Genomic DNA, 23,110 nt, shown 5'->3' on the forward strand with positions numbered 1-23,110 from the left:
ATGCCCTATAATTAGGGAATGGCTAAACAAGTTGTAATATCTGTGATTGGATACTGTTGTACTGTATTGATCCTATTCTATCATTTGAACAAATGATTTCAGAAAAACCTGGAAAGATTTACATGAACTGATGCAGAATGAAAAGAACCAGGAGAACATTGTACACAGTAACAGCAATATTGTACAGTGGACAACTGTCAATAATTTAGTTATTTTTCCATAATCTAAGACAATCCCAAAGGACTCATGGTGAAAAATGTTATCTATTTCCGCTGAAAGAACTGATGGAATTTGAATGCAGACCAAAGCATACTATTTTCATTTTCTTATTTTATTTGAGTTTTATTCCCCAAAATGACTAATATCGAAATATGTTTTACATGAGTGTACATGTAGAATCTGTATAAGATTAGGAGAAAGGAAGAGAATTTGGACAAAAATTTTGTTTTTTAATTTTAAATTGTTTTCATATGTAATAGAGGAAGCATTAAGATTTTTTTTTTAAGTGTTATAAGGACTGACTAGAGTTCTGGCAGAGAAAAGTGCTTGTTAAAAGAATAACATAATTTTCTAAGATGAAGATTTCTCAATGCTTTTGTTTTTCTTCAGGTCAAATGCAATGAACAACCAAATAGAGTGGAGATTTATGAAAAGACTGTGGAGGTGCTAGAACCAGAAGTCACCAAATTGATGAATTTTATGTACTTTCAGGTAAATAGAGACAAAAATAAGCCAGTGTAATTAAGTGTAGACAGAAACATTGACAAACCTACAATTCCTGTTGAACATTGTTAGATCCAAATTAATATGTATATACAAGGATGAGATATTTGACTATTAAAGGTATATATTATTAGGGGGCAGCTAGGTGGTGCAAGTGGATAGAGGTTCATCCTTGGAGTCAGGAGGACCTGAGTTCAAATTCAGCCTCAGACACTTAATAATTACCTAGCCGTGTGACCTTGGGCAAGTAACTTAACCCCATTACCTTGCAAAAACAAAAAAAAACAAATCAAAACAAAACAATATATATATATTATTGTGGGGAATTTACTTCTAAGTAGGACTCCAGGAAAATGAGAAATTAATTATATAGTAGACACCTGTCCTTTTTTGCTTTCCTGTTCAGAACTTTGTACATGCAAAGTCCTACTGCTTGCTTCATCATTTGGAAACTTCTCATTTCTTCCAGTATAATTCATTGCCTTCAGTACACTTCCTAATTGGCAAAATGCAAGTATCTTGCCATTCTTTTAGATAGAGTACTTTAAGACCCTTTTCTATTTTTTAAGTGGAAACCTTTCACTTAGAAGGGAATGCTCTTTTTAAAATTTTTTTAAACCTTTTCATTTATTTATTTTTGAATTTTACAATTTTTTCCCTAGTCTCACTTCCCTCCTCCCAACCCCCACAGAAGGCAGTCTGCTAGTCTTTACATTGTTAGAAGGGAACTCTCTTGGTTGTTTGTTTCAGATGTGATGCATTATCTCAAGATTTTTTTTACCACTGGGATTTATCTGTGATAGGTGGAAATTTTTAAAATGACTACAAAGTTATGATTTTTTTAATGGCTTACTAATATAAAATGTCAGTCTTTCAGGTTATGTGCCAATGACTTCGTGTGTGTATGTATTAGGTAGCCCTAATCTTTCTCCTGAACTTCAATTTCATGCCATCAGCTGCTTATCGGACATTTCAAAAGGAATGACCAGAAGACACATCAAAGCCAACGTGTCCCAAATAGAACTTATCTCTCACTTCAAATCTAATTTTTACTATTTTTGTTAAAATCCACCATTCTTCCATGGTCCAAAATTTGTAATCTTGGCATTAGCTATTCTTCAGTAATTATCCTCCCCTCTATCTCTTGGAAGCCTTAGTTTTCCTTCAAAAGTCTTAACACCAACTTTTACATCTGTCTTTGCTGATAACCCAGTTTTTGGTGCCATTTATTTCATTATCTTTATATTTATTAAGCATTGTATATTTGTGCATGTGCATTTTTCTTCCTCAATGAAAGGTAAGCTACTTGAGGACAGGGATTGGTTGATTTTTTTCTTTGTATATCTAGCCCTAAATTAATTCTTGTTAATTGATTGATTGTCCCTAAATAAATTGTTTATCAAATTGATTTTGCAGAAAGCCATTGACTTGACAGTTTTCCTCCTCTCTACTGTATCTCTTCAGAGAAATGCTATTGAACGTTTCTGTGGGGAGGTCCGACGGTTGTGCCATGCAGAGAGGAGGAAGGACTTTGTATCTGAAGCCTATTTGATCACCCTGGGCAAGTTCATCAACATGTTTGCTGTACTGGATGAATTGAAAAATATGAAATGCAGTGTGAAGAATGATCATTCAGCATACAAACGGTGAGCTCCAATGAGAGAAACCAGTGTGAAGTGTTCCTTGGCCACAGGACTACATCATGATACAGATTTTTTTACAGTGTGGTAGGAGCCATTGTTAAGTCATGGTGATCACTTGGGCTGAGGTTCCTATGTCTTGATAAATACTACTTCCAAGACACATGGGCATTGCACATTCTCTCTCTCTGTACATTAGATTTACTTTTCTTTCCAACTCAAGCTTTGTATTTTGTCATCCTCAACAAATATTTATTGATCATATGCTCACATGAGGCATGAAATTCATAGGGAAATAAAAGATATATCCTGCCCAAGAGGAACTGTCTAATTAAGAAATTATAGGCAATATATAATTTTAAGAAAAGTAGGTAATGCTGTACCTTGCAGCAGGATGGATTGAATGTTCAAAGGCTGCTTTTTTTGACAGTACTAACAATAGACATCTTTGTCCATGGAAACAGGTTTTTTCCCCCATTTTTGATAGTTGACCACCATTTACAGGCTACAAATAGTAGGAATCATACATCCTTTGAATACATGCCATGATGTGATAGCCAAGATATTATGGAAGTGTATCGTGTGGGGAAAGAGGGAGAGAGAGAGAGAGAGTTCTGAACTGAAAACAAAATTGAATTTAAAAAATAAAAAATAAATGTATCCCATGTACATTGCTTGGGATACCCATAAACTCTTAAGGCCTTATAGACATGAATATAGGTCTGTTCTCAATATTGTGTTATTTTGGAGAACTCACCTAAAAGGAGGATATGATATATATAGTTTTAAAATTTTTAAACATTTCATTTATTTTTTTCCAACTCCTTCCAACGATAATTTTCAACACTCATTTTTTTCTAAAGTTTTGAGTTTTGCATTTTTTTCCTTCCTTCTGTGCCCTCTTCCCATGATAGAAAGCAATGTAAAATAGGTTTTACATGTATAACCATGCTAAACATAGATCTATATTGATCATACTGTGAAAGAAGAATCAAATAAATGGAAAGTTAGAGAGAAAAAAATAACAATATATAAGATAATTTAAAAAAAATGTAAGACAGTAAGCTTTGGTCTGCATTTTAACTCCACAATTCCTTTTCTGGATGTTATTTTCTATGAATGTGATGTATTAAGAATTCAGAAGTTTTTTTTTTAAAAGGTTTTTGCAAGGCATATGGGGTTAAGTGGCTTGCCCAAGGCAGCTAGGTAATTATTAAGTGTCTGAGGCCATATTTGAACTCAGGTACTCCTGACTCCAGGGCTGGTGCTCTATCCACTGTGCCACCTAGCCACCCCCAGAAGTCTTTTGAAAAAGAAGAACATGGTAGATACATAAAGATAGCAGCATTTGGCATATACCATGCCTTTGGAAAGGGGCAACAGGTTAAGAACTAGTAAGGAAGGTAAAGGGTGTGGTAGGGAAATAAACTTGGAAAATGTAAATGTGTAGCTTTGAAGAATGTTGTTGTTTTTATCTGATTAGGCTTTTTTCTTTTTTTTTTTGAAAATAAGTTTGGTAATCCATTTATATTCCCTGCTAAGCCATGATGTTAAGGCATAACATTGGTTATAAAGATGAAACAGGAGTGTTAGATTTTAAATTACTTATACTGTAATATCTGCAGTTGTCTTTCAGAACCTTTGTAAACATCTGTCTTCCCTATCACACACTTTTTTTTTTATATGCTTTTTTGATGTGTTTTTATTTTATTTTTCCAATTACATGTTATGAAAGTTTTTCAATATTCATCCACTTGCATATTTACAAGTTACATATTTTTCTACCACTCTCCCCTCAGTGTGAACAGTCAGATAAAAGTTGTGCATGTATATTTGTATACAACATGTTTACATGTTTGTCATTTTGTCTCACATACTTTTAAAGTAATTGGAAGTATAAAGTATAAAAGAGGCGTTTTATATACTCAGGAGTCATGGACCGTGATGTTAGAGATGTCCTTGTTATACCTTTAGATTTTAGATTATGTGATAGGAGTATAAACTTATGCTTTTAAAGAGTCTACAAAATTCTTAGTCTTTGGGGTTTGGAAAAATAATGAAGATTTTAAAATCTATTCCTATAGTCTTCCAAGCAGTGAAACTTGCATGATAGTATATTATCTAAAGTTAATATTTTTTGGTAAGCTTTTGTGAAATGCCTCATTGTTTTGTATAAAAAGCATTGGAATGAATTAGGAGATTGGAGTTTTTAATCTTGGCTTTTGTTAAGTTACTTTTCTTCTTGGCTTCTTCTTTCTTGACTTTTGTGAAGTTACTTTATTTCTCTTCATAGCGGCAGCTTATGGTAAAGTGGATAAGAGGAAGACCTGAGTTCAAATTTAACTTCAGGATACTTATGAGATGACTCTGAATCAGTCATGTAGCCTCAGTTTGCCTCAGTTTCCTTGTCTCTAAAAGCACTCACCTTCCAGGGTTCTTGTGAGGATTGAATGAGATAATATTTGTAAAAGCCCTTGGTACATGATAGGCACTATATCGACATCTATTTCATTTCCTTCCTCTTTTCCTCTCGGCTTCAGTATTTTATCTGTAAAATAGAGAGTTGAGGTGGAAAAGGTGATCTTTTAGAGGTTCCTCACAGTTTTAGAATCTATAGCTCCCCAACCAGTTGACTCTGAAATGGGATCCAGTCTATCCTAGTGTTGTCAGATATTGCAATACTACTATTCCTAAGAGCTGTGAATATTTTTGTAGGAAAAGGATTGTGACTGGAAACCTTTGTCATAGTTGTCACCTCAGATATAATCATGATCATCATAATCATGATCATTATTCTCACAGCAGCCCATGAAGCCATGTAAAATATAAAATGATCTCTAGTCTTAACTTCTCTTACTGGGAATGCTTAGATTTATGTGGTATGTGGACATTATATAAATGTTAACTTTGTTTTTGGTGGGACTATATATGTGTGGGAACCTTGTCTAGTAACTGAGTAGATATACTCGAAATTGAGTCATTTCAATCTTGACATCAGTATAAATAAAACTAAAAAGAAGAAGGAAATTAGATAGAAATGAAATGGTGGCTCCCCAAAGCTCACCTTTGGAAAAATCAAATAAAGGATTGTTGGTTTTATCATGTGCCCAAATGCATCAAGAACCCTCATTTCATGGGATATTTAGTTATCTTATATGATGTACTTATAATCATAATTTACAAAAAGAATTCTATGAAAATAATTGTAGCTTATGTGCTAACTTATGCTAAAGACTCATAAGATGTTCTATATTACATCAGCTTCTCTACTTTGATAACTCACTGCCTTTAATTCAAATGTAGATATAGGGAAAAATGGAAAAATATTGGAAAAGTTTAATAGTAAGGATTGAGAACTCAAAGAGACTCAATTGGAGACTCAAGAATTTATAATCATCTCAAGTATGAAGATATGTATTATTTTCTTTATCTTTTAAAAAAATTATTTAAGGCAATGTGGTTAAGTGACTTGCCCAAGGTCACACAGCTAGGTAACTTTTTAAGTGATTGAGGCCACATTTGAACTCAGGCCCTCCTGACTCTAGGGCCAGTGCTCTAGCCACTGTACCACTTTTCAGTAAAATAATCATAAGGCACTAGATAAGTCGAGAACTAAGCAACATTATGGAAAATTGAGATATAACATGGGTTTCTTTTGTTTTTGTTTTTATGGGGAAATGGAGTTAAGTGACATGCTCAGGGTCAAACAGCTAGGGAGTATCAGTTGTCTAAGGTCAGATTTGAACTCAGGTCCTCCTGATTCCAGGGCCAGTGCTCTATCTATTATATCATCTAGCTGCTCACTATTATGTTTTTTTTTGGGAGGGCAGTTTTTTTGTTTTTGTTTTTGCAAGGCAGTGGGGTTAAGTGACTTGTCCAAGGTCACACAGCTAGGTAATTATTGTGTCTGAGGCTAGATATGAACTCAGGTCCTCCTGAGTCCAAGGGCTGGTGCTCTATCCACTGTGCCTCCTAACTGCATCCCCTATTATGTTTTAACAGATAGGAAATGATTTATTACTGATTTTGGGGATATTTTTAAACCAATTATCTGCTGAACATAAAATTAAAAGAACCAGTAAAAATGAGAAAAGGTGTCTAATTAAAACAACTCCTGTCTCATCAAAACAAGCTTACAGCACTAACACTGAAAAATGAGAGTTATATAGTGAAAAGTACAATTTTACATAAAAATTTAATTGATGTCAGTCAATTATCATAATGAGGAGACTTGCAGAAACTCAAAACTGCTTCAGTCAGCAAACACTTGGTTTATTTGCAAAGCAATGAGATGTGGTTGCTAAAGGCAACGCTAGTTTAGACAGTATGAGAACTCAGTTCATGGATAAGTATGTTGGAAGATTATGAGCTGTATTGCCCTATAAGAAAGAACATAGCAAAGTAGAAAGAAAAACAAAGAAAGTAAAGCTTACCAAGAGATCCAGTTAGGGAACATCATTCTAAAGTCATTTAAAGCTGAATAGCAAACAAACAAAAAAAAGGAAAAGATCTCAAATGAATTAATTTTATAACAATTTTTTTTATCATTAAGGATAGTGGTGGAGCAAAGTCCTGGATGGCTTTTTTAAGGAAATAGAAATGGCTTTGAAGGGGACAAAGATGAAAAAGGCATCTGGGCTGGACCTTATGTAAAAATAGGAGACAACCTAATTTTTAACTTATTAAGGGAATGATTGCAAGACTAACTGAAGGGGGAGGTCTTAAAAAAGATCTTGAATTTTATTTTTATTTCTTCAGGGCAATTTAGTGATATCAGTAAGTACCTACCTGCTTGCTTTTTTTCTTCATTTGCTTTTTAAGTTTCCTGTTTATAGAAAATATTGATGAAAGTCATCTATACTCTCATATCCTTGATGTCTTAGAAGGAATTAGGCAAGCTTTCACAAATGATAGGGTGTATAATTGTCCAACAATATTTTTTTATAAATTATTTTTTGTTATTTTTAAGTTATTTTTTTCTCCTCACTCCACCCCCTCACCCATCCATCTTCCACCACCATCACCACCATTGGGAAAAAAAGAAAAACAAAACCAATGTTAATAATCTCTGTAGTCAAGCAAAACAAATTTCTTCGTCATCCATGTCTAACAAAAATATGCCTAATTCTGCGCTCTTCAGTCCTTTGTCTCTCTATCTGGAGGGGGATAGCATATTTCATCATTAGTCCTCTGGAATCTCAGTTGATGACAGATGATAAGAATTTCCTAATTCTTTCAAAGTTATTGGACTTTCCCATACAGTAGACCACATCTTTACCATCGTAGTTAACTGTTAATTGTGTCAGTTGACTGAAAGATATAAAGAACACAAGCTCTCTTTTGCTTATTATTATTGGTTGACTTCTTAATAAATATTGTTTGGTGAATACAAAATCCTGCAGGCTGTCCTCTAACCAGGTGACTCCTCTTTATGTGTCAGAAATATCCAAGAGTCCTTGAATGCTATGACAACAGTGAAAGCCTTGTTCACTGAACAACTCTCTGATTATTAATATCATACAGGACATAAGACAGGCAGACATAGTCTGGCCCAGGACATTCACTATTGTTAATTAGCAGATTTCAGTGAGAGGAATTGTTTATAGAAGGTAAGATCTTCCCAAGCTTCCTAATATCTGTAATAGTTGACATTGTGCTGGATTGTCTCAAGCTGTGAAACATTGCAAAGTCTCCAAAATAAGATCCCTAATAGTTTAGTAGAGTTTGACCCACTTAGGGCAAATTTGGATTTCTAAATGCTTTTTGTTCAGGAAATGGTATTGATGGATGGATAATCCTTTAGCTCATCTGTCAGTCAACATATAGCTTAGAAAGACTGTAAATGGGCAGTGAACTGGAATTTTCTCTGGGAAATTTGTTTTTAAAATGAGTTTAAATTTCTCTGAGACTAGTGCCCCCCCCAACATAGATATTCCTCTTAAAAATTTATTTATTTTTCCAGCTACATGCAATGATAGTTTTCAACAAGTATTTTTTGAGTTTCACATTTTTAATCCCTCTCTTGTCTTCTCTCCCTCCTCTCCCCTCCCAAAAGCAATCTAATATAGGTTATACATATATAACTTTGTTATAACATATAAACTTAAGATACATAGTAATCACATTGTGAAAGAACCAAATTAAAATAGAAAAAAATAATATATAGGATAACTATGAAAAGTTGAAGCTAGTAAACTTTGGTCTTCATTTAAATTCCACAGTTCCTTCTTTTAATATGAATAGTATTTTTCATCACAAGTCTTTTAGAATTATCTTTGATTATTGTACTGCTGAAATAAAAAAGTCCATCATAGTTGATCATCATCCATTGTTGCTGTTAATGTATAATGTTCTTTTGGTTCTGCTCACTTCACTTAGTATCAGTTCATATAAGTCTTTCCAGGTTATTCTGAAGTCCCATTCCTCATGATTTCTTGTAAAACAGCAGAGTTCCATCACATTCTTATACTTCAGTTTGTTCAACCATTCCCCAGTTGATGGGCATCCCCTCAATTTCTAATTCTTTGCCACTATGGAAAGAGCTGCTATAAATATTTTTGTATATGTGGAGGTTTTGCCCATTTTTTGTGATTTCTTTGGGATACAGACCTTTTAGTGGTATTGCTGGATCAAAGGGGATACAGTTTTATTGCCCATTAGACATAATTCCAAGTTGTTCTCCAGAATGGTTAGATCAGATCAAAAATCCACCTTCAGTGCATTCCCAGATCCCTCCAACATTACTCATTTTCCTTTTTCCCCCCATATTCACACATAGATGTAAAACATAGATGTTCTTATGGTGATTGTTATATAGCTAATAGTTGAAGAACCTATAAAATCTGAGGAATTGAGATTGAGGATGACCCAGAAGGGTGATGAAGTATTACAGTGGCCATAAAATTATTTTTAACATATCATGAACTAGTGCATTCTCAGTAGAAGAAGTTTAAAGGTTGTCATCAAAGAAATATATATGTCAAAAAAGATGGTCTCATTATTCTCAGAATATGATGAGGGCTAACAAGTGAAGAACAGGTGTTGTGTGATGGCAAAGGAATGCAAATAAGATCCCCTGCATTTTGGGTAGGCTCCCTGATATGTGAAAACCACAAAGGATAGACAAATATAATTGAATCGTAAAATAAATCTGTTAAGGGAATGTTACTTCAGTTCATTGGAATAATAACAGCTGATGATTATAGATTACTTTACATACATTATCTCATTTGATTCTCACAAAAACATCAAGAAATTAAGTGACTCGTTCAGGGTCATATAGCTAGTAAATGGTAGAAATGGAGTTTGATCATATAGTCTTTCTGATTCCAAGAACAGCTATCTTTTTACCAATGGGTGAATTTTTATTAGAACATTAAAGTAAAATCCATTTAGAGGGCTAACAGTTGGCAGTTTAGTATAATGGGAAGGGCACTGAATTTGTAGTCAGAGAGCTTGGTTGGAATCTCAGCTTGCCAACTTGCTACCTGTGTAGTTCTGGGTAGATAACCTTAAATTCTCCTATGTAAAGAGGAAAGTGGTAGATCTTGAATCCACCTGTTTCCTTCCTACCCTAAATTCTGTGAATTACTGACAAAGGAAATAAAACTTCTCTGAATAAGCCTGGGAGGGATTCATACTTAGCTTTGGAAAGGGGTTCATAACCCTTTTTGTCCTTGTATGAATCCCTTTGGCAATCTAATGAAATCTATTGACCTTTTCTAAGAATATTACTTGTTTAACTGAGTAATGTAAAATAATATTAAGTTGTAAAAAATAATAAAATGCATAATGTAATATAAAATTCCATTGAAATGCAATTATCTGAGCTAATTCTTTGAAAAATTAGTTAATGGACTCTTGTTTAAGAACCTTTAATTGAGGAGAAGAATTTATTTAGGAGAGAAGTCTAAGGTATGTGTCTGTAAATCTAGTTCTCCATAGATGACTGTGTTGTGATTTGATTATCATCTCCCTTTTACTTATACACATATAATTTTGCAATATTTAAATGAAAATTGTATTGTTTTCTTGGAACTAATCCCCCCAACCTTCTTTTTTTCTTTTAAAGAGCTGCTCAATTTTTGCGTAAGATGGCAGACCCCCAGTCCATCCAGGAGTCCCAGAACCTGTCCATGTTCTTGGCAAACCACAACAAGATTACACAAGTAAGCTTCTATCCTTTGAGTCAAGCCTAGTTTCATTTGCCAGCACAGATGCCACGGCAGTCCCTGGTTGATGGGTTGGCTGGTGGGTGGAATCAGTGGGCGAAAAATGTACTCTTTTTTTGTATTCCAGTCTCTACAGCAACAGCTCGAGGTGATTGCTGGTTATGAAGAGCTCCTTGCAGACATTGTAAATTTGTGCGTGGACTACTATGAGAATAAAATGTACTTGACACCCAGTGAGAAACACATGCTTCTCAAAGTAAGTTGTGTGGGAGTGATTGTTGCTTGCCTGCGACAGCAGCAAGGGAACGGCGTGTGTTCTCCCCAAATCACAGAGCAGGAGTCATTTTGACAAATGCTCTTATTTCTTCTTGTGCTCATTTATGAGCTTATAAAGGCATTTTCCTCCCTTCACCTAGCAGGCACAGTACAGGTTCGTGACAAATTTCTGATCTGTGTATTGCGCAAATTGGAAGCAGTGGGGTATAATTATAGCTCTATTTTAGAAGAGAATGTGCTTTTGAGTGATGAGATGAATGGATCAGATGCTAAAATATGACTTATTTCTGTAAAAAAAAAAAGATTTCTATTTTTGTAAAAAAAAAGTACCAAAGTGCTTTGGTACTGAGACTTTATTTGTTAATAATCTTTTAGGGTCCTTCTCAGGGGTAATGCCTCAAGTGGGAGCACATCAATGATAAATGACATTCTCAGTCATACAACCAAAAAGTATCAGACGAGCGTTATTATTGACTGCAAGTTCAGTGTTTCCACATATCTTAGGATGGGTCTCTTAGGTCCAGAGGGTAATAACAGGAACATATCCCCACCCCATGGAGAGATATATATTATATCTTCTCTAATCGGTCCAGCCCTAAAATGAATGGAAACGAAAGGAGGAATATTATTAATAGGATATGGCTTCAGTGAAATGGTTAGGGCTGTGGAAGCAGAAGCTGGGACCTAAATTGAAATTATCATTTTGCTTAAATTGAACTGTGTGGACTGGACCCTTTTATTTACCTTAATTTGAAGAAATGTAGTAATTGTATATATTTTAGCTTGTGGTGAGCTTGGATCTGTTTTGTATTAATTCTGCATGCTTATTGTTGCATGAACTTGTTTTCCCCATTTGAATATAAGCTCCTTGAGGACAGGGGAAGTTTCTCATTTGTCTTTGTATCTCTAGAGCCTACTTAGCGCAATGACTGATGGTAGCTACTTAATTAGCACTTGTATGATCGATATATTTTAATTTAGCTATTTTTAGTCTCCATTTAATAGAGTAGTAGGAATAACACTCTTTTAACATGAGGACACTTAACTTTCAGAAGACATATCCAACTTCCATCCCTCTCAGTCTTTGCATATTCTGTAACTCCTTCTTCTGTCCCCTTATTAAACTAAAAGTTGGGGCAGTTAGGTAGTGCAGGGGATATAGCACTGATCTTAGAGTCAGAAGGACGGGAGTTCGATCCAGCCTCAGGCACTTGCCTTTACTTGTGACCTTGGACAAGTCATTTAATCCCAATTGCTTTGTATCCAGGGCCATCTTCAGTTGTCCTGATTTATATCTGGCCATGGACCCAGATGGCTCTGGAGGAAAAAGTAAGGCTTAGCATATTACCTTCTCATTCAAATCCAATTCATGTAGTTGTCACGGTCTTCTTCGAGAATAAAGGACAAACAACAACAAAATGGAGGTTGTTTATTCCCAGCTTCTGCTCACACAGCCTTAACCATTGCACTGAATTCATGTTTTATTGATAATCCTCCTCCTTTCACTTCTTCCCGTTTTTGGGCTTGGACCAATTGGAGAAGTTATACTATCTCTCTATGGGGTGGGTATGTGTTCCTGTTACTTCCTTTTGGACCTTGAAATGCCTTTTTTTTTCCTCCCATAAAAACAGTGTCGAAGGCTGATGAGATTATTCTGCTGTGGTTTGGTTACCTTTTGGATAACATAGAATTTTGTTGGTTAACTTGGGCACCCTACCACAGTTGTTTCCATTGGAAATGAATTCCAAATTTCTAACAAGTGACATGCAAATGAAATTTTGGAGCACAACCCATTTATAAATGGAGGACTGCCTGTGGTTTGCAGTATTCTGAAACAAACACAGGAATATGTTTTATTTCATTTCCCCCCATAATTTTGTTTTATTTTGTTTTATTTTTATTTTTAGGTTTTTGCAAGGCAAATGGGGTTAAGTGGCTTGCCTAAGGCCACACAGCTAGGTAATTATTAAGTGTCTGAGACTGGATTTGAACCCAGGTACTCCTGACTCCAAGGCCGGTGCTTTATCCACTATGCCACCTAGCCGCCCCTCCCTCATAATTTTGAACTTGAGCTGTAGTTTTGTGTAGTTTTGGTAAAGATGGATAGTGTGACTTGTTCCTTACAAAGCATCCTTGAAGAAATACTCACCTGGACTGGGCCCTGTTACTTGTACTCTTGAGATAACATCTCATTTAAAGCATTAGATTTAAAATGTGCTGGGAATGCTGATTCTGTAATTCCTACTTTGACACAGAGCAATTGGAGAATCATAGTTTGATAATTCAGGCACTATTTGTAACATCTGTATTGTTCCAGCCATGTCTCAATCATTTAACAATTGTGTTTGAATGGAAACAATGTAAAGACTAACAGACTGCCTTCTGTGGGGGGTGAGGGGAGGGAAGTGAGATTAGGGAAAATTCAAAATAAATAAATAAATAAATCTCCTTAAATAAAATTTGTGTTTGATGTAGACTTAGGAAATAAAAAAACAGACAGAATAGTGTACACTTCAGAAAATCTCTGGGTAAAGAGGAATGATAATTTTTTTTCTTTTTTTTTAATTTATTTTTTATTCTCATTTTGTACAAATGTTTTTTTACATTAATAAAATATTCTTGTTTACAAGTAAACAAAATACCCCTCCTCCCCCATGACTATAGATAGACTTGCTTGGGCGAAAAAAGTAAAGGGGAGAGAAAAAAATTAAAATAAAAAAAATAATAGTAATAATTGTAGGTATGGCCAGGTGGTGCAATGGACGAAGCACCAACCCTGGAGCCATGAGCACTCAAGTCCATATCCAGCCTCGTAAACCCAACAATCACCCAATCCTGTGACATGCAAGCCACCTGATCCCCACTGCCCTGCAAAAACCAAAAAAAAGAAAGAAAAAAAAGACCCAAAATAAAATAAAATAGTAATAATAGTAGGGGTGGCTGGGTGGCAGACAGAGCATTGGCCCTTGAGCCAGGAGCACCTGGGTCCAAATCCAGCCCCAGACACCCAAAGATCACCCTGCTATGTGGCCCCAGGCAGGCCATCCAGCCCCACTTGCCCTGCACCCTCCCCCAAATAATAACAAAAAGTGTGCTTGAGTCTTTGTTCCAACCCCAACAACTCTGTCATGGGTGGATCTCATTCTTTATGATAAGTCCATCACAAAAGTTCCATTATTTTTCCACCTTTGCCATTGCTGATCACAACTCCCTCCTTTCTTATTTCTCCACTACCATGTACTCTATTTTCTCTCTCCTTTCACTCTGACTCTGCTGTAGGGTCGCTGAGTGGTGCAGCAGACAGATCCCTGGTCCTGGGGCCAAGAAGCCCTGAGCCCCCATACCACCCCTTAGGCCCAGAATCTACCTGGCCCTGTGGTCTTGGGCAGGCCTTCCATTCCCAGCCCCTTGCAAGAAGTAAGAAAGAAAATGTGTTATATCTGACCACTCTCCCCCCATGGTCCATCCTCTCCTCCTTTATTCCACATCCCCCCCTTCCCCTGCTCCCCCCTCCTTCTTACTCCAGATGTCTATACTCCATTGAGTATATTTGCTGTTTCCTCTCCTAGCCATCTCTGATGAGAGCAAAGTTTCCCTCATTCCCCCTTGCCTCCCCCCTTCCATATCACTGCAATAGCTCATTGTACTAAAAAAAAATCTTATGTGAAATATCTTGGACTATTCCCCCTCTCCTTTTTCTTTCTCCCATTCCATTTCCCTTTTTTTCTATTGACTCCATTTTTACACCATATTTTATCTTCGAATTCAGCTTTCTCCTGTGCTTCAACTACAAAAGCTCTCTCTACCTGCTCTATTAACTGAGAAGGTTCATATGAGTATTATCAGTGTCATTTTTCTATGCAGGAATACATGCAGTTCATCCTCATTAAGTCCCTCATATTTCCCCCCTCTCCTCCAATCTCCATGCTTCACCTGAGTCCTGTATCTGAAGATCAAACCTTCTGTTCAGCTCTGGCCATTCCAAAAGGAACATTTGAAATTCTCCTGGTTCATTGAAAGTCCATCTTTTTCCCTGGAAGAGGACATTCAGCCTTGCTGGGTAGTTCATTCTTGGCTGCATTCTAAGCTCTCTTGCCTTCCGGTATATTGTATTCCAAGCCCTACGAGCTTCCAGTGTAGCTGCTGCTAAGTCCTGTGTGATCCTGACTGCAGCTCCATGATATTTGAACTGTGTCCTTCTGGCTGCTTGTAATATTTTCTCTTTGACTTGGGAGTTCTGGAACTTGGCTATAATATTCCTAGGGGTTGGTTTTTTGGGATCTCTTTCTCTGGGGGATCAGTGGATTCTCTCCATTTCTATTTTGCCCTCTGCTTCTAGAACATCAGGGCAATTTTCCTGTAGTAATTCTTTGAAAATGATGTCAAGGCTCTTTTCCTCATCATGACTTTCAGGTATTCCAGTAATTTTTAAATTATCTTTCCTAAGTCTGTTTTCCATATAAGTTGTTTTTTCAATGAGATATTTCACATTTTCTTCTAATTTTTCATTTTTTTTTGTTTTGAAGTATTGATTCCTGATTTCTGGTAAATTCATCAGTCTCCCTGAATTCTATTCTTTCTCTGAAGTATTTGTTCTCCTCAGAGAGTTTTCTTATCTCTTTTTCCATCTGGCCAATTTTGCTTTTTAAAGCATTCTTCTCCTCAATAACTTTTTGAACTGTTTTATCCATTTGACCTAAGCTGTTTTTTAGCATGCTATTTTCTTCAGCATTTTTTTGGATTTCCTTGACTAAGCTGCTGACTTCATTTTCATGTTTTTCCTGCATCTCTCACCTTTCTTTTCCCAGTTTTTCTTCCAACTCCCTCATTTGATTTTCAAAGTCTTTTTTGAGCTCTATCATAGCCTGAGCCCAATTTCTGTTTTTCTTTGAGTCTTTAGATGCAGGAGCTTGTGCTTCCTCATCTTCAGACTATTTTGTTCCTTCTTGGGCTCATTTGCAAAATATTTCTCAATAGTCTTCTTTTTTGTTTCTCTGCTTGCTCATTTTCCAAGCCTGGGCCTGGTTTGGGGTGTTTCTTGAGCTTTTGGGGCATTCCCACAAGGGTCTCAGTGTGTGAGGCTCTGTCCTCCCTCCTGGTCTGTGAATGAGCATAAACATCCCCCTTCTGCCAAGGGGCTGAGGTAGGGGGGGCCCTGCTGTTCTGTGGGGGGGGGCCTAGACTGCGATCAGGATCTGAATGTGGTCAGAGCCCCAGAGTCCTGTTCCAGAGGCAGAGGACCAAGCGCACAGTCTCTCTTCACTGGGCTCCCTCAGCTCAATGGGCTCATGCCCTGGGGGCTCCTGCTTACCAGCTCCACCTGCTTCTGTTTCCTGGATCAGGGCTGGCGAAAGACCATGCTGCTTTCTGTGTGCCCTGAGGGCTGTGTTCCCTGTGCTCGCTCTGGCAGAGGTCCCCTGCTGTTCCCCCACTTTGTGCCCGGTGCTCCCCGGGGTGCAGCTCAGGAAACTCCCCCGCTGCTGTGATCTGAGTCTCCCAACACCCTGGGGCTGCCTCTGGGAGGCTGAAGTTCTTTTGCTCTGGCGGGCTGCCCCTCCGATCCTGGGGAGCAGAGCCTTTCTGCTCTTTTCCAGGTTACCTTGAGTAGGAGAACTGCCTCACTGGGACCCTTTGGTTCTGTCTCTCGAAAGTTTAGTTAGAGTCCTTAGCTGATGAATTTTATCAGAGAGCTCCTAAGACTTGGTCCCTTCTTGTCGCCATCTTCCCCTCATTTGATTTTCAAAGTCTTTTTTTGAGCTCTGTCATAGCCTGAGCCCCATTTCTGTTTTTCTTGGAGTCTTTAGATGCAGGAGCTTGTGCTTCCTCATCTTCAGACTTTCTTGGGCTCATTTGCAAAATATTTCTCAATAGTCTTCCTTTTGTTTCTTTGCTTGCTCATTTTCCTGGCCTGGGCCTGGTTTAGGGGTGCTTCCTGAGCTTTTGGGACACTCCCACAAGGGTCTCAGTGTGTGAGGCTCTGTCCTCCCTCCTGGTCTGTGAATGACCATAAGCGCCCCCCTCTGCCACGGGGCTGAGGTTGGGGGGCCCTGCTGTTCTGTGGGGGGGGCCTAGACTGCTTTCAGGATCTGAATGTGGTCAGAGCCCCAGAGTCCTGTTCCAGAGGCAGAGGACAGAGCTCTGCAGTCTCTCTTCACTCCCCTCCCTCAGCTCAATGGGGAATGATAATTCTTAATTAAAAACGTTTTATGTATGAAGAATAAATTTTGATTTAAAATTAAAATATGGTGTTGGGGATGATTAAATTTGCAGATCAAAGTCTTATGGAAACATTTTGTTATTGTACAGGTGATGGGATTTGGGCTGTACCTGATGGATGGAAGTGTCAGTAATATCTACAAATTAGATGCCAAGAAAAGAATAAATTTAACTAAAATAGACAAATTCTTTAAGGTGAGTTAATTTCAATATCTATATGATATGAATAAGTGACATTGAAGAATGTTCTTTCAGCTCTATTTGTATCTCCATCCTTTAACAGAGTGCCTGGCAAAGAGGACAAACATTTAATAAATACTTGCTGATTGATTTCTTGATGTTAAATGTGCATGTTTCCTTTTCTAGTTATTACCTAACTAATTTAGCATTATGTGATTGACCAGTTACCAATATCTGGCCATAAAGAATTGGTAATTTTTACAGATGAGGGAGTGCGATGTTTTTGAGACTGTATATAATTGGTAAATGGCATTTATGTTATGCTCCTCTTTTTTCTTTCCTTCTGAATACAGCAACTTCAGGTGGTTCCACTGTTCGGTGACATGCAGATTGAACTGGCACGATACATCAAGACCAGTGCCCATTATGAGGAAAACAAGTCTCGGTAGGAGTACATTGCACTGTTAATTTGCCAGATTTGTGTTGCCCTGCTTATTCCTAGTATCCCCTTCAGCCCTCCAGAACCCAACTGAAAGCAAGGAAGTAAGAAAAATCAGATTTCTGTGAAGCTGGACTCAGAGCCCACTTTATTTTGTAGTAAAAGTACTTAACTTTGTAGAATTTGTTGATTTAAACAGTAAACCTTATTTTATATACTATTCTGTGTGTTTGGTTACCTGATTTCTTAGACACAATAGATTTTAAAAGTAACACATTAGAAATAGAGGTAGGTGGAGGAAGGTAATAATAACGGTAAGAACCGGTAGCCTAATATCAAGGGCAAACATATTTTAGGTTTAAAAATGCAGAAATTCAAGACCATTTAGTGTGGGAGAAGGAGTCTTATAGAGCTCAGTAGCTACTAAGAGCCTACCATGCTCTACTGAACTTCAGTATAATAATTGTTATTTTTAATAAACCTGAGTCATTGAGAAAAAGTAGTCTTAAATTGGTATACTTTGCATAAGACATCTGTGGCATAGTGAATAGAGAGCTGACCTCTCTTCTGAGGACTATCTTTTCATATCCTCAGCATGATAGATATTTTTCTTTTCTTTTTCTTTTTCTTTTTCTTTTTGCAAGGCAGTAGGGTTAAGTGACTTAGCCAAGGTCACACAGCTAGGTAATTATTAAGCGTCTGAGGTTCGATTTGAACTCGGGTCCTCCTGACTTCAGCCTGTGTTCTATCCACTGCACCACCTAGCTGCCCCTAGATATTTATTTCAATAAATTTTAATTGAATGAATGAAAGGTTTCATAGGCTCCTAGGTTCGACCTTGAATAGAACTTTAGAGGCTATCAATTTTTTTACAGATTTTATGGATAACAACTTTGAGACACAGAAAGAATAAGTGCCTTAAGATCTCAGAAGAAGTGAGGGGCAGAATTTGGATTCAAGTCTGTTGTATCAAAGCCATTGAGTGCTCTTTTCCACCATACCACCCCATTTTTTTCAAGCCCCCCTCCTGAACAAGTGTGACTCTAGGGAAAATCAATTAAACTCTCAAAGCAAGTTGTCCCAAGGCAATCATCATCTAGGTTGCAGAGAAGGTGAATATCTGCATGCAAAAGTCTAGTTTTTCCTCTATATATTCTCTCCCCCCCAAAAAATTTTCCTTAAAATGTTAGTAAAGTATATGTAATTCATTTCATGTTATTTAGTAATGCATTTAAGAAAGATTTTTATCAAAGAAGTTATTTTTTTAAAAAAACTCTAGGACAGGCATGGAGGTACACATCAACAGTGACTTTGTCTAGGATGTTAATCTTTGTCTGGAGTTCTGAGTAATGGTGAACTAAACCAATGTGTGCTAAGTGTGGTGGCAGGGAAGTGAGCCCTGTTCTTGAAGTAGTTGCCATCGGCTGCTTTAGTTGGGACAAACAGGAACAATTTGGAAATAGAAGATCTGGTCCTTGAGTGACTGCTGCATTTCCAGTCTGGGCAAGATAGAGAAGACCTAGTAACCAAAAAAAGAAGTTGTTTTTATAATTAATGCTTAGACCTGGACCATCTGGAATATCCTTCTATATAGGACAGGCCCTTCTGCCAAAGACCATTTGGATATTTCCAACATCATTCAAAGGTCATACAAAATTATCATCTTAAATATTAGTCTACTATATTTGACCAAACATTTAATTAATTCACCCCTAAAAAGCTCCTTGTTCTTTTGAATTTCAAGTTTTGTCTGCATGCCATGGCAGACCACACCAGATGATTTTGCAGACATAGGACATCTTATCCGTATTACTTTAGATGAGTGAGGCATTCAAGTAGGCAGCCAGATTGGTCTGCAGGATACCTTTTCTTCCATTTTTTCATATATATATATATATATATATATATATATATATATATATATATATATATATATATATATATATATATATATATAATTGACTGGAGCATTTCCCTGATCTGTGGTCTTTTTCAATTACAAAATAAGATAAATTGCCATTCTTTCTTTGAAAAAACTGGTTTTTACATATTTTCTTCACACAACAGGTGGTAACCAAAAAAGAGGCAAAAGACATTTCCTGAGCTCAAGGAACTGATAGTCTAATCTGGGGAGACATGATGCAAACAATTATATACACAAAGCAAGTTGTGTATACAGGATAAATAGAAAATAATTAATAGAGGGAAGATATAAGAAGGAGCTGGGAAAGGCTTTGTTTAGAAGGTGGGATTTTCATAGACTTGTTTCATGTGAAAAGATATGACAGCAATATCTGGAGAAAGAGTTTAAATTCAGTCATGTTATTTACTTCAAGGTTACTAAAATTCTGCCCCCTCTTCAAATAGATGGACGTGCACATCTTCCAGTAGTAGTCCCCAGTACAACATCTGTGAGCAAATGATCCAGATAAGGGAAGACCACATGCGCTTTATCTCAGAGCTGGCTCGCTACAGCAATAATGAGGTTAGTGACTTGATAAATGTACTATTGCCTTTCTTCACACCTTCTGCAAAATTGATAGATTGATCAGCAGGAAAAATAGCAAGACTGAAACTACAAATTAGAGTCTAGAATACTGTTTTTAACCTTGCATTCAAGACAAAAGTTTCAGGAACCTCAAAGTAATTTATAGTGTGTTGCTAAGTGGGGTGAGAATAACACATACAAAAATTATACTTCTTTGGAGGAGGTAATTGGGAAAAGGGAAAAGTAATTTAAGACACATAACTTTAAAGAAAATTGATATCACTCTCATCCAGAAGAAAAATCTCTAATGGAAAAAATGAAATAAAACACATCAGTCCTAACATTCATTACATTTTTGCTTCCCTCAGTTGAATCCTTGGTTATAAAGTTGCTGTCTAATTTTTTTCCTTGATACTCAAGTCTGGTATATGGCTTTTTTTTCAATAACTCTTTTGCAAGGAACAAGTTTCTGAGTAGTTCTCACTAATGAAGGTGGTAGGTATTACTTGAATGAAAACTTCTGTAGAGGACAAATTGGTACATAGAGCACATTTCTTATCATCCTACTCTTCTCCCTCAAAAACAGTTCTGTGTTTGTCAAAAATGCAGTTTATTAGTTTACATGGTGGGATGCATCCTTCCCTGAGCTGTGTAGGTTGTGTCTTAGGGGATCTGGGCTTTGCTGTTTTATACTTAGAGTCACAGGACTATTCCATCTGACTGTTTTTTCCCTCATTAGTATGCAAAATCTTCAAACAAAGGTTGTCTTATTTGCATCCCTAGTGTTTTACACATCCTATACACTTCATTCATTACTTAGTTCATTGTTCATACTGAACAATGTGACCATTCTGGTCTAGCTCCAACTTCACCTAGATGTTTGATTGAGTTTGAATGAGTGGAATAGATTCTTTATGAATTTGTGGTATGTTTAATTAGTTTATTTGTAAAATTTATAGGTTTCTTTTTTAATAGTATGCTCTTACACCAATACTTATACATAGACCCTGAACTCTCCCTTGTTAAAAGAAAAAACAATCACATAAAAAGTGATTTCTTGTCTGATATTTTCAGACTTCTCCACCAGAATCCCCATCTGTTTGTGCTACATTTTCTAACTGAAGACCCCATAATTACATTCAATGAAATAATGAACTTTCAAACTTTTCTGTTGAAATGACCAGACTGAAAGTTTGATCTCCAAGGAAAGGACTTAGGTGAAGCATAGAGAGGCTAGTGGGAAGGGATTTATGAGGGATTTAATGATGTTGAACTACTTATATTTCTGCATGGGAAGATGATACTGGTAACTCATATGAACCTTCTCATTTATTAGGGCAGTTAGGAGGAGTATGTAGATATAGATATAGATATATAGATATAGGCAAGTCATTAGGAGGGAGTTGATTTTATATATACTGGGAGCAAGGGAAAGAAGAAATAGAATGAACTAAGATATTGCACATAAAAAGCAAGAAAGAGAAATAAAAGAATGGAGTTGAAGGGGGAAGGTGAGAGGGGAATGAGTGAACCTTCATTCTCATTTGAAATGACTTAGAGAACAAATAACATACACACTCAATAGGGTATAGAAATCTATCTTCTCCTAGAGGAAAAAAAGGTGATATACAGGCAAGGGAATATCTGGGAGAGGGTAGTCAAATATAATACAGTTTTAAGGAGGGACAGAGTGAAAGGAGAGAGAGAGAAAAGAACAAATAGAAGTGGGGAGGAATAGAATGGAGGAAAATACAACCAGCAATAGCAACTGTGAGAAAAGAAATTGAAGCAACTTCTCTGATAGATTTATGATAAAGAATGCAACCCATCCCAGAAACAGAACTGATGGTGTCTGAATACAAACCAAAATATACTTTTTTTTCTCTCTCTTTATTTTTCTTGAGGTTTCTCTATCTTTGTGGAGGGAGGGAAGATTATGTTTATTTTTATAGTAAGACTATTGTAGTAATGTGAAAATAAATAAATTAATTAAATGTAAAGACAAAGAAATAAAGAATCCAAAATGTCATGCTTATTTTATTTAAAAATTTTTCTTTTTTCATTATGAACTGGCCAGATATCTGCAAACATGAACATTCTGATAAAATAATGCATAAAAATTTCTAAGAAACTTACTTATCTTTAGTTTTGTTCAGTTTTTAAAGTATCTATTACATTTAACATGATAGCTAATCAAAACTACCCTTTTGTCATTGTCCATTTCTGAACTTTGTTCTGTTCTCTTCATTTTGTGTTTCATTTAATTTCATAAATATTTCATTGAGAAGACAGATATTTTATACAGAACCAATGATTTTAGCACCTGGGACAATGGGGGAGATTAGACTCATTTGGGGAGTACCTGAATTGGAGGGTAGACGGGGTGGGAATAGCTCAGGATGAAGTGCCCACCACTTTGGCCAGTAGGAAACCTCTACATTACCTTCCTGGGCAAGACTCATTGAATTGATTACTACTATGATTTCCCTTGAATCTTTCCTTGTTAGTCATAAGGGACTATAGAGTTTAATTTCACAGAATTTTGACAGTACATCCAAGGCCTTCAGAGAAGTGGTAATGCCTCAAACAGAGAAGTTTCTAAAAATCTCCTTATTTTTAGAAATTAATTAGCACTACCCACTATAGACCTTCTTCACACTTGGGTTTTTATTTGCTGTATTCCAGGTAGTGACTGGATCTGGACGACAGGAAGCTCAGAAAACAGATGGCGAGTATCGCAAACTCTTTGATCTCTCTCTTCAAGGATTGCAGCTGCTGTCTCAGTGGAGTGCACATGTCATGGAAGTGGTATGTCCTTTCTACTCCAAAAATGGGACTTTTGAACTTGGAGAAGGTTAAGAGCAAAAGAATTCAGTCATTGGAAATGAATTCAGTTGAATCTGGGAAGTGCTTAATTTCTGACATTTGGATAAAATGAATATATGATAAACAAGGTAGGGAAGAGGAGGAAGAAGGA

The 23,110-nt window shown here is 36.6% G+C and overlaps 1 protein-coding gene across 2 annotated transcripts in view; it reads left to right on the forward strand.

The window, feature by feature from the left end:
• The window catches only part of CYFIP1 (cytoplasmic FMR1 interacting protein 1), a 164,276-nt gene that overhangs the window by 59,835 nt on the left and 81,331 nt on the right, over positions 1–23,110 (forward strand). For both annotated transcript variants that reach the window (XM_074213710.1, XM_074213709.1), the window contains exons 5-12: positions 610–711; positions 2,188–2,369; positions 10,435–10,531; positions 10,662–10,790; positions 17,117–17,221; positions 17,560–17,651; positions 20,013–20,130; positions 22,819–22,941. In XM_074213710.1, coding sequence (XP_074069811.1) covers positions 610–711; positions 2,188–2,369; positions 10,435–10,531; positions 10,662–10,790; positions 17,117–17,221; positions 17,560–17,651; positions 20,013–20,130; positions 22,819–22,941 — 948 coding nt within the window. The remainder of the gene's footprint in view (positions 1–609; positions 712–2,187; positions 2,370–10,434; positions 10,532–10,661; positions 10,791–17,116; positions 17,222–17,559; positions 17,652–20,012; positions 20,131–22,818; positions 22,942–23,110) is intronic.

This window comes from Macrotis lagotis, chromosome 1 (assembly GCF_037893015.1).
Source record: "Macrotis lagotis isolate mMagLag1 chromosome 1, bilby.v1.9.chrom.fasta, whole genome shotgun sequence".
Lineage (NCBI taxonomy): Eukaryota > Metazoa > Chordata > Mammalia > Peramelemorphia > Peramelidae > Macrotis > Macrotis lagotis.